Source organism: Thalassophryne amazonica, chromosome 20 (assembly GCF_902500255.1).
Source record: "Thalassophryne amazonica chromosome 20, fThaAma1.1, whole genome shotgun sequence".
NCBI classification, from domain to species: Eukaryota; Metazoa; Chordata; class Actinopteri; order Batrachoidiformes; family Batrachoididae; genus Thalassophryne; species Thalassophryne amazonica.
The window spans coordinates 13,248,493-13,261,327 of record NC_047122.1 but is presented as its reverse complement, the minus strand read 5'-3'; the positions used below and the strand labels follow the sequence as shown (position 1 = coordinate 13,261,327).

The 12,835-nt window shown below is 42.5% G+C and overlaps 1 protein-coding gene across 1 annotated transcript in view; it reads left to right on the top strand.

Moving 5' to 3' along the window:
- epb41a (erythrocyte membrane protein band 4.1a) overlaps positions 1-12,835 on the top strand; it is a 349,346-nt gene that overhangs the window by 113,166 nt on the left and 223,345 nt on the right. The window contains exon 8 of the mRNA XM_034160644.1: positions 1,958-2,176. Within this exon, the coding sequence (XP_034016535.1) occupies positions 1,958-2,176 (219 nt within the window). The remainder of the gene's footprint in view (positions 1-1,957; positions 2,177-12,835) is intronic.

Here is a 12,835-nt window from a genome sequence, read left to right as displayed (position 1 = left end):
GCCAGAACATGTCCCGTGAGGCTTCATCACGGCGTTGCTGTGCGCCATGCAGCACCGCCGCGATGCGCGGAATTCCTTCGCACGTCTGTCTCAATGTGCCAAAAAAGTGCTGATGTCCACGTCTTTTCACAATTCCTGTGCTAGTCAGACGACGTCCCGGATAAAACACAGCATCCAGTTTGGAAATGAACGGCACATTCCACTGTTACAGGAGTTTTTGTCAGCCTGTTGATGGCGGCTTCGGAGCGCGGCGCGCCCCACAGCTGCTGGAGGCAGTAACAGTAACAGTAACACTCCTTATTCTCTACCAAGTCCGTAACATTTTCACCGAGAGCCAGATAAATTTTTCTAATGGTTTCCAGCTGCCAGTCTCTAACAGTTTCTGAAAAAATTCTGATGGAAAAAAAGCCCAAATCATTCTGCCATTTCCTGGCAATGAAAATCCGACGAGGGGGCTGGACCACTCCTCACTCAAAGCCTGCTCACAGGCGAATGACGCAACCGACAGGCGTGGAAAAACTCACGCATGCGCACAAGGGTTCAAGCTTGTCTGACGCAATCACACGTGATTCAAATCCATATGGTTTTTGAAACAAATAATAAGGTCGGATGCTTTTCTAATATACCTCGTACATGTGGATTACATGTATGTATGTACATACATTTGGATTACTTGTAATCTGATTACTTTTGGATTACATTTCAAAGTAATCCTACCCAACCTTATATGTGTGTGTGTGTGTGTGTGTGTGTGTGTGTGTGTGTGTGTGTGTGTGTGTGTGTGTGTGTGTGTGTGTGTGTGTGTGTGTGTGTGTGTGTGTGTGTGTGTTTACTTACCTCCGTCAAGGAGATTATGTTTTCGGTCGCGTTTGTTTGTTTGTCAGGATAACTCAAAAAGTTTTGAACGGATTTTGATGAAATTTTGTGGAGTGGTTGGAAATGATGAGATGAACAACATTTTAGTGGTGATCCGGATCATGATCCAGATCCCGATGCTAACGCGTTAGCATGTCTATGGCATTTTCAATGTTAAAAGTTAGCATTAAGCAGTTGCAGCTGTCATCATGTTTGGGTGCATTTGTTTTCAAATTGTAATATTTCTTAAATTTGTTTTTGTTTATTTATTAATAATCTAATGATTATTATATACAATTTTAGAGAAAGAGACAAAAAGAAATACATCACTGTGCCAATGAGGGAATCGCTTTAGGGTCAGTGACCCTATGGCCTTGTTTAGAGAAGTGTTTCATAAATGTTAAAAAATTCATATATTTGCAGTTTAGTTGAATAATAAATTGAATTTTGTCTCTTATTTGCTCAGATGACAGTAGCTTCTGGGAAAGGTGCAAGTTGCAATAAACTGTGATGCCAAGCGCTAAGGATACATGCTATCCAGTCACAGCAGATTAAACTTTTTTTACTACTGAGCAAGCATCATTGTTAGACTTTTTTAGGTTCAATGATTCCACGGCGTGTAGATGTTATGGCGTCAGTGACCCCATGGCCTTGGAGGAGGTTTGCACTCTCTGAGTGCTTCTAGTTTATCAGTGAAATCCAACTTTGTGTGTTTGTGGTGGTTTCTGAATCAGTGTATTAATGTTGAAGGCTAAACACATTGGTATATATAGTATGGTTGCTACTTGTCAAGAAAACCATATTGTAGGTGTTCTAAAAGTGATGTTACTGCAATAAATGCTAAACTTTTTTCTGGTAGGTGTGCGACTCTCAAGTTGACAGATTGTGACCAGTTACTTATTTGATTACTTTTTTAAGAACAATAGTTTTTCTCTAAATGTTAAGAGACTCTGTGCTTGTAACTGGAGCACACCCTGAATAAATTAAAGACTGGCACATTGCTGCCTTAAGATTAAACAAGATGTAAAAGGAATTTTATCAGATGTTGATACCATCGCTGATGTTGTAGGACGTTCATGTGATTCCTGGTTTTACATTTCAGGTACTACTTGTGTCTCCAGCTGCGTAAGGACATCCTGCAGGGCCGCTTGCCCTGTTCCTTCGTCACTCTAGCCCTGCTGGGCTCCTACGCCTTGCAGTCAGAGCTGGGCGAGTATGATCCTGAACTACATGGCAGTGACTACTCTAAAGTGGTGAAGCTGACCCAAGGTCAGTCAAAGGAGCTCGAGGACAAAATGATGGTGCTGCACCACACATACCGGTGAGATATCCGAGCTTTACCCATCATGCACAAAACTGAAGTGTTCAGATATTTCAGAGTTTCTTTTAAATCTTCAGGTGTTGTTTTATTAATCAGCATGCTGAACCTTGCGCAGCTGTCTCTCTGAGGTGATCATATCTGTATTGATTCAGCTTAAGTTGTCATTTTAGCCCTAATCATAGTGGAAAAATTAGGAGGGAAAAAAGCTTTTTGTGATGAATGCTGTGAGTGGTGATACTACACTCAACAAAAATATAAACGCAACACTTTTGGTTTTGCTCCCATTTTGTATGAGATGAACTCAAAGATCTAAAACTTTTTCCACATACACAATATCACCATTTCCCTCAAATATTGTTCACAAACCAGTCTAAATCTGTGATAGTGAGCACTTCTCCTTTGCTGAGATAATCCATCCCACCTCACAGGTGTGCCATATCAAGATGCTGATTAGACACCATGATTAGTGCACAGGTGTGCCTTAGACTGCCCACAATAAAAGGCCACTCTGAAAGGTGCAGTTTTATCACACAGCACAATGCCACAGATGTTGCAAGATTTGAGGGAGCGTGCAATTGGCATGCTGACAGCAGGAATGTCAACCAGAGCTGTTGCTCGTGTATTGAATGTTCATTTCTCTACCATAAGCCGTCTCCAAAGGCATTTCAGAGAATTTGGCATTACATCCAACCAGCCTCACAACCGCAGACCACGTGTAACCACACCAGCCCAGGACCTCCACATGCAGCATGTTCACCTCCAAGATCGTCTGAGACCAGCCACTCGGACAGCTGCTGAAACAATCGGTTTGCATAACCAAAGAATTTCTGCACAAACTGTCAGAAACCGTCTCAGGGAAGCTCATCTGCATGCTCGTCGTCCTCATCGGGGTCTCGACCTGACTCCAGTTCGTCGTCGTAACCGACTTGAGTGGGCAAATGCTCACATTTGCTGGCATTTGGCACGTTGGAGAGGTGTTCTCTTAACGGATGAATCCCGGTTCACACTGTTCAGGGCAGATGGCAGACAGCGTGTGTGGCGTTGTTTGGGGTGCGCAGTTTTCTGATGTCAGTGTTGTGGATCGAGTGGCCCATGGTGGCGGTGGGGTTATGGTATGGGCAGGCGTCTGTTATGGACGAAGAACACAGGTGCATTTTATTGATGGCATTTTGAATGCACAGAGATACCGTGACAAGATCCTGAGGCCCATTGTTGTGCCATACATCCAAGAACATCACCTCATGTTGCAGCAGGATAATGCACGGCCCCATGTTGCAAGGATCTGTACACAGTTCTTGGAAGCTGAAAATGTCCCAGTTCTTGCATGGCCGGCATACTCACCGGACATGTTGGGATGCTCTGGACCGGCGTATACGACAGCGTGTACCAGTTCCTGCCAATATCCAGCAACTTTGTACAGCCATTGAAGAGGAGTGGACCAACATTCCACAGGCCACAATTGACAACCTGATCAACTCTATGCGAAGGAGATGTGTTGCACTGCATGAGGCAAATGGTGGTCACACCAGATACTGACTGGTATCCCCCCCCCCAATAAAACAAAACTGCACCTTTCAGAGTGGCCTTTTATTGTGGGCAGTCTAAGGCACACCTGTGCACTAATCATGGTGTCTAATCAGCATCTTGATATGGCACACCTGTGAGGTGGGATGGATTATCTCAGCAAAGGAGAAGTGGTCACTATCACAGATTTAGACTGGTTTGTGAACAATATTTGAGGGAAATGGTGATATTGTGTATGTGGAAAAAGTTTTAGATCTTTGAGTTCATCTCATACAAAATTGGAGCAAAACCAAAAGTGTTGCGTTTATATTTTTGTTGAGTGTATGACAAATGCTGCTGCCTCATGAGGCTGTAGATTCAAACCCAGCCTGGGAGCTTTTCCCATGGTATTGCTTTCAAACAATAGCACTTTTAAATATGAACAGTGAAAATATGATTTCATGTCCAGATGTCCCGATCAATTATTTGTTACGTCCGCCAAGGATGTAATACTGCACAGATTTTGAGGAAATTTCAACATAGATATATATATTAATCAAATCAATTTTATTTATATAGCGCCAAATCATAACAAACAGTTGCCCCAAGGCGCTTTATATTGTAAGGCAAAAGCCATACAATAATTACAGAAAAACCCCAATGGTCAAAACGACCCCTGTGAGCAAGCACTTGGCGACAGTGGGAAGGAAAAACTCCCTTTTAACAGGAAGAAACCTCCAGCAGAACCAGGCTCAGGGAGGGGCAGTCTTCTGCTGGGACTGGTTGGGGCTGAGGGGAGAGAATCAGGAAAAAGACATGCTGTGGAAGAGAGCAGAGATCAATCACTAATGATTAAATGTAGAGTGGTGCATACAGAGCAAAAAGAGAAAGAAACACTCAGTGCATCATGGGAACCCCCCAGCAGTCTAAGTCTATAGCAGCATAACTAAGGGATGGTTCAGGGTCACCTGATCCAGCCCTAACTATAAGCTTTAGCAAAAAGGAAAGTTTTAAGCCTAATCTTAAAAGTGTCTGTCTTCCCGATCCAAATTGGGAGCTGGTTCCACAGGAGAGGAGCCTGAAAGCTGAAGGCTCTGCCTCCCATTCTACTCTTAAAAACTCTAGGAACTACAAGTAAGCCTGCAGTCTGAGAGCGAAGCGCTCTATTGGGGTGATATGGTACTATGAGGTCCCTGATTATTCAAAACCTTATAAGTAAGAAGAAGAATTTTAAATTCTATTCTAGAATTAACAGGAAGCCAATGAAGAGAGGCCAATATGGGTGAAATATGCTCTCTCCTTCTAGTCCCTGTCAGTACTGTGGCTGCAGCATTTTGAATTAACTGAAGGCTTTTCACGGAACTTTTAGGACAACCTGATAATAATGAATTACAATAGTCCAGCCTAGAGGAAATAAATGCATGAATTAGTTTTTCAGCATCACTCTGAGACAAGACCTTTCTAATTTTAGAGATATTGCGTAAATGCAAAAAAGCAGTCCTACATATTTGTTTAATATGCGCTTTGAATGACATATCCTGATCAAAAATGACTCCAAGAATTCTCACAGTATTACTAGAGGTCAGGGTAATGCCATCCAGAGTAAGGATCTGGTTAGACACCATGTTTCTAAGATTTGTGGGGCCAAGTACAATAACTTCAGTTTATCTGAGTTTAAAAGCAGGAAATTAGAGGTCATCCATGTCTTTATGTCTGTAAGACAATCCTGCAGTTTAGCTAATTGGTGTGTGTCCTCTGGCTTCATGGATAGATAAAGCTGGGTATCATCTGCGTAACAATGAAAATTTAAGCAATGCCGTCTAATAATACTGCCTAAGGGAAGCATGTATAAAGTGAATAAAATTGGTCCTAGCACAGAACCTTGTGGAACTCCATAATTAACCTTAGTCTGTGAAGAAGATTCCCCATTTACATGAACAAATTGTAATCTATTTCACTCTTGGTACTGGCAACATGACACCTAACTAAACTGACTAAACCAATTGAACTACAAAACACAGTAAATCATTAACACTAACGACACTGTTAAAGTTACATGAACCTCAGTAACATTTAAAACCCCAAAATGTCAAACTCTGATGGTGCATGGTTAGCTATAATCACCAATTTCTCAAAAAATATTCGTCCCATCAAATTTCCGTTTTCGCTGCATTCACCCTTGACCCAAAATACATAAGCAAACCAAACAGCAAATGTCAGCGCTCTGCGGTTTCAATGCTTTCTAATAATACTACCTAAGGGAAGCATGTATAAAATGAATAAAATTGGTCCTAGCACAGAACCTTGTGGAACTCCATAATTAACTTTAGTCTGTGAAGAAGATTCCCCATTTACATGAACAAATTGTAATATATTAGATAAATATGATTCAAACCACCGCAGCGCAGTGCCTTTAATACCCATGGCATGCTCTACTCTGTAATAAAATTTTTTGGTCAACAGTATCAAAAGCAGCACTGAGGTCTAACAGAACAAGCACAGAGATGAGTCCACTGTCTGAGGCCATAAGAAGATCATTTGTAACTGTGGCAAAGCGGACAATTTACTCCTCAATCGTCAAGGCAATTAGAAATCATGAATGAACATGGTATGTCGGACTTCTGACACTACCCTGGGAATTTCACCCAGGGAATTCGACAATTGAATAACTTCAACCTAAGACACACAGGTTCGTTGTAATTGAGACAGAGACGTGGTTCCCAAATACAAACAAATAATTTATTAACAATTGAAGTTCTAGTTAAAAAGACAGTATCATAAAAAACTCATTTAAAACACCACCAATTATGACCACATGACGGCGCCCTTGCATCACGCAGCCCGGCAGCACACGCAGCTGGCAGAGTTTTCCAAATGTCCACACTCAGCGCAAAGCCGCCGCAGCAAACAGGGCACATCCACTGGTCCCACGGGACGAAATCTTTCAGCAGAGCACCAGAGCAAAGCAGCAGGGCCTCCTTCCACAGCTTGGTCCAAAATCCTACATTTTAAACAAATAAATATAACACAAATATCTGAAAGAGGAGCTTACTTTGTGCTGTACATACCGAACCGTCCGTCACAGCAATCAGCTGTAACTCGACACCACCCCAGAGCGTCAAGAGCACCACAAACTCAGCAGCGCACCACCAACAACAGCCCACACAGAGGTCTCTGTACAACAAAACCACCTCCTTAAACTCTCACCACTACACCTCAACGAGCCTGCAGCTGTGGCTGGCGCCTACCTGTCTTCACGGGAACATGGAAGTGAACACGTCCAAACACCTGCAGTCAGTCTCCAGAAAGAGAAAGAAGAGCACACACACTCCCTTTTTTATGCAAACACTCCTCTGCCACAACCAGCTGCACTCAATCCACCAGCTGAACATCATTAAGGTCATCCATCCTACTACATAACCTTCACTAATGCTGTTTCTGTACTATGATGAATTCAAAAACCTGACTGAAACTCTTCAAATAGACCATTCCTCTGCAGATGATCAGTTAGCTGTTTTACAACTACCCTTTCAAGAATTTTTGAGAGAAAAGGAAGGTTGGAGATTGGCCTATAATTAGCTAAGATAGCTGGGTCAAGTGATGGCTTTTTAAGTAATGGTTTAATTACTGCCACCTTAAAAGCCTGTGGTACATAGCCAACTAATAAAGATAGATTGATCATATTTAAGATCGAAGCATTAATTAATGGTAGGGCTTCCTTGAGCAGCCTGGTAGGAATGGGGTCTAATAGACATGTTGATGGTTTGGAGGAAGTAACTAATGAAAATAACTCAGACAGAACAATCGGAGAGAAAGAGTCTAACCAAATACCGGCATTACTGAAAGCAGCCAAAGATAACGATATGTCTGTTATGTGTCGGACGCGGTCGGAGCACCGACCCAGCGTTTGACAGGACCCAGCATAAAATAAGCAGAGCAAAGGATAACAGAATTTAATAATCATAATAAGTGCAGTGATAAACAACCAAAAATGTCCGCGGTCTGGTGAGGTGAAAACACGGCGCGCTCTCAGCAGCGCAAACGGTCCGGAGCCACAGCAGTTTGGACCCAGGGACCCCGCTGACACCCCCCCCCAGGTGGCTGCGACAAACTGAGTCTGTGAAGAAAGAAAACATGAGGTGAGTCCAACACTCTCCACCCAGTGAGACACAGCTCAAAAGGGTGCACACAATCAGCAAACACTTCCTGGCTTAAATATATATCAGCTTCTCACCCTGCAGGCACGGAACAACTCAGTTCAAATCTCCACTGCAGCAGAAGCTGATTAGACAATTAGCATAACATGAGAGCTCACTAACACAAGGTGTGAGGGACACCAAATCCACTGTCATTACTTCATAAAAGTCACCAAAACCAAATTACCTCAGGAAGTGTGCTGAAGAGCGTGAGACCTCACCCAATCCTCCTTCACAGACTGTGGCGTCAAACCTGGAGCGGTCTCTGCGTCCGTAATGGTGAGATTGTTCTCCCGACGCCGATCTCACACGTCTGCTCACAAGGTCGAGTCTCTGGCAATCACACACTGTGCATTCAAGGTTTAAATGCAGCAATCTCTGATCAAGACAGAATACACCACAGCTGTGAGTCCTGATGATCTGCACGTGAAAACAAGCCTCAGGTGTTCAGGGTGAGGTCCTAATGCTCAGCCACTCAGTCCTGAATGCATACCACCTGGTGGGAAAAACAGAAACCAAGCCAGCCAAACACCCCAGCACACAACAATGTCTTTGGGATGGTTATGAGTAATTTTTTCTCTAATAGTTAAAATTTTATTAGCAAAGAAAGTCATGAAGTCATTACTAGTTAAAGTTAAAGGAATACTCGGCTCAGTAGAGCTCTGACTCTTTGTCAGCCTGGCTACAGTGCTGAAAAGAAACCTGGGGTTGTTCTTATTTTCTTCAATTAGTGATGAGTAGTAAGATGTCCTAGCTTTACAGAGGGCTTTTTTTGTAGAGCAACAGACTCTTTTTCCAGGCTAAGTGAAGATCTTCTAAATTAGTGAGACGCCATTTCCTCTCCAACTTACGGGTTATCTGCTTTAAGCTGCGAGTTTGTGAGTTATATCATGGAGTCAGGCACTTCTGCTTTAAGGCTCTCTTTTTCAGAGGAGCTACAGCATCCAAAGCTGTGCTTAATGAGGATGTAAAACTATTGACGAGATAATCTATCTCACTCACAGAGTTTAGGTAGCTACTCTGCACTGTGTTGGTATATGGCATTGGAGAACATAACAAAGAAGGAATCATATCCTTAAACCTAGTTACAGCGCTTTCTGAAAGACTTCTACTGTAATGAAACTTATTCCCCACTGCTGGGTAGTCCATTAAAGTAAATGTAAATGTTATTAAGAAATGATCAGACAGAAGGGGGTTTTCAGGGAATACTGTTAAGTCTTCAATTTCCATACCATAAGTCAGAACAAGATCTAAAGTATGGTTAAAGTGGTGGGTGGACTCATTTACATTTTGAGCGAAGCCAATTGAGTCTATTAATAGATTAAATGCAGTGTTGAGGCTGTCATTCTCAGCATCTATGTGGATGTTAAAATCGCCCACTATAATTATCTTATCTGAGCTAAGCAGTAAGTCAGACAAAAGGTCTGACAATTCACAGAGAAACTCACAGTAATGACCAGGTGGACGATAGATAATAACAAATAAAACTGGTTTTTGGGACTTCTAATTTGGATGGACAAGACTAAGAGTCAAGCTTTCAAATGAATTAAAGCTCTGTCTGGGTTTTTGATTAATTAATAAGCTGGAGTGGAAGATTGCTGCTAATCCTCCCCCTCGGCCTGTGCTATGAGCATTCTGACAGTTAGTGTGATTCGGGGGTGTTTACTCATTTAAACTAACATATTCATCCTGCTGTAACCAGGTTTCTGTAAGGCAGAATAAATCAATATGTTGATCAATTATTATATCATTTACTAACAAGGACTTAGAAGAGAGACCTAATGTTTAATAAACCACATTTAACTGTTTTAGTCTGTGGTGCAGTTGAAGGTGCTATATTATTTTTTCTTTTTGAATTTTTATGCTTAAATAGATTTTTACTGGTTGTTGGTGGTCTGGGAGCAGGCACCGTCTCTACGGGGATGGGGTATTGGGGGGTATGGCAGGGGGAGAGAAGCTGCAGAGAGGTGTGTAAGACTACAACTCTGCTTCCTGGTCCCAACCCTGGATAGTCACGGTTTGGAGGGTTTAATAAAATTGGCCTGATTTCTAGAAATGAGAGCTGCTCCATCCAAAGTGGGATGGATGCCGTCTCTCCTAACAAGACCAGGTTTTCCCCAGAAGCTTTGCCAATTATCTGTGAAGCCCACCTCATTTTTTGGACACCACTCTGACAGCCAGCAATTCAAGGAGAACATGCGGCTAAACATGTCACTCCCGGTCCGATTGGGGAGGGGCCCAGAGAAAACCACAGAGTCCGACATTGTTTTTGCAAAGTTACACACCGATTCAATGTTAATTTTAGTGACCTCCAGTTGGCGTAACCGGGTGTCATTACTGCCGACGTGAATTACAATCTTACCAAATTTACGCTTAGCCTTAGCCAGCAGTTTCAAATTTCCTTCAATGTTGCCTGCTCTGGCCCCCAGAAGACAATTGACTATGGTTGCTTGTGTCGCTAACTTCACATTTCTCAAAACAGAGTCGCCAATAACCAGAGTTTGTTCCTCGGCGGGTGTGTCGCCGAGTGGGGAACAACAGTTAGAGATGTGAATGTGTTGGTGGTGTACAGGGGGCTTCTGTTTAGGACTACGCTTCCTCCTCACAGTCACCCAACCGGCCTGCTTTCCCGGCTGCTCGGGATCTGCTCGTTGGACATCTAACGGCGTCTAAGCTACCTTGGTCCGCACCAACTACAGGGGCCTGGCTAGCTGTAGGATTTTCCAAGGTGCGGAGCCGAGTCTCCAATTCGCCGTGCCTGGCCTCCAAAGCTACGAACAAGCTACACTTATTACAAGTACCGTTACTGCTAAAGGAAGCCGAGGAATAACTAAACATTTCACACCTAGCGCAGAAAAGTGGGGGGAGAGACAGGAGATGCCGCCATGCTAAACCGTCTAAGAGCTAATAGCTGCGCTAAGCTAGCGGATTCCTAAAAACACTCAAAGTGAATAATGTGTGAATAATTTAGAGGTGATTCAGTAGTGGAGTGCTTTAGTTAAGGCACGTCAAGATTACACTGTGAAACAAATCGTTATCTAGATCAATCTAACTATGCAGATTAAACAGCTAACAGATACAGCAAAGTATCTCTGTGCTCCGGAACAGGAAGTGATACAATACCGCAGTGTGAGCCAACCACCAGTATTAGGCAAAACTACTTCACGGATTCTCACCACAGATAGATATTAGGGCATGGAAGATTCCACTGAATTTTGGAGGTAAATCCAGATTGGCTGATGTCCGGAATCTGTGATTGCTCAAGTTTATTTAATTTTTTCTCCACATCCCAGTCTGAGTTATCTGAATTGAGTATCTGATGAGTCCTGATGCAATACTTATATTTTCCTTGATAGAACACATAATGCAAGCACGTTAAAGTCATGCATGTTTGTCACCAGACTGCTTTATGTATTCATTTATTCATCTTTAAAAAAAAAAATAAAAACATTTTTTGCATATATCTTACAAATTGTAGTGCAGAATTGTAGTAGGAAAAGTAGGACACTCGTGGGGAGACTGGAGCCTATCACAGCAGTCACAGAGTGAGAGACGGGGTACACCCTGGACAGGATGCCAGTCTATTGCAGGACCACATACAGACAGACACATGATTCATGTAAATAAAATTATTTTGCTGTAAATTTAGATCAGTTCAGTTTATTTATTTTGATAATAGCAGTATTTCAATATATCAGGGATGAGAACAGTCAGGAAGGAAAAAGACTGATGGGCAACTGTGAGGGGAAGGAAAATTTTGATTTTTTTCATACTTTGAAGTAGCTATTCTGGTGAATTTTAACAGATGAAATGATGAGTTTATGTGGATAAACAATGCTCTTGTTTATATCTTTAATTGTTTAAAGTCTTGGCCATGAATGACAGTTCATAATAAACTGGTGAAATCCATTCAAGACCACACTACAAATGATCCCCCCCCCCAATTAAAAACGAGGTATGTTGACTTTCACTCAGTCCCATGTGAAATCCAGGTTTGCACTATCACAGTACTGGAACAACAACAACAAAAAAAATCATGTACAGGCAGTTCTAGCTAGTTTGTGTGGTATTTCGCTCTTATTCATTAATTTATGTTGAATCCTGGTGAAACATGGGCCCCACCCATGTCCCTATGTTGATGTGTTCAACCCCTTTTTTTTGTGAAACGGCACTGATTTTGGAGGGATCCAGTTTGATTTGATTGCACTGAAAAATGAACCAGAGTAATGAAATGGAATTCTGGTGTAATGCACATTTTCCTGCTTTGACAAAAAACAGGCTAAGCTGAGTTTCTGGCAGTTGTAGAGAGGCAGAACCGGAGTATAAATACAGGTGCTGGTGATTGCTGACAAGTGAGTAGAATCAGCTCCGTAACGCGGCGCCTGGAGAAACAGGAATGGAGGAGGAGCAGAGCAGAAACCAAGGCAGCACAACACGTGTGAAGTTTCCACAGTCAGTGGCTACGTTTACATGCAGCCAATAACCCTTTCATAACTGGAATATTAGCGATAACCCGGTTGCGCACGGCCATGTAAACACCCGCAAAAACCCGAATATGCTCATATTACGGTTTTTAAAAAGCTGAATATGACCCCTGGGTTACTACTTTTCTAACCCAAATATCAGGTCATATAAATGTGCATCGGAATATCCCCATAGAAAGGAACATTATTTTGTGTTCTGCGCATGTCCTATCCGCAAGGAATCTTGGTCTTTTGAGTACGGCAACTACTTGTATGTGGCGCACGCAACCCACCGGACACCACAGAAGCAGAGGTAAACAAGCATGGGGAAATCCAGACGCGGCAGCACAGCACCACACTTTAGTAGCGAGGAGGAAACTGAGTACTTCATTAGTATCATGAAAGACATGAATATAATGTCTTTTATTGACGGTAGAAAGTACAGAGATAGCGACATTTACAAGAAGGTAATTACAAGAAGGTAATAATTACCAAAA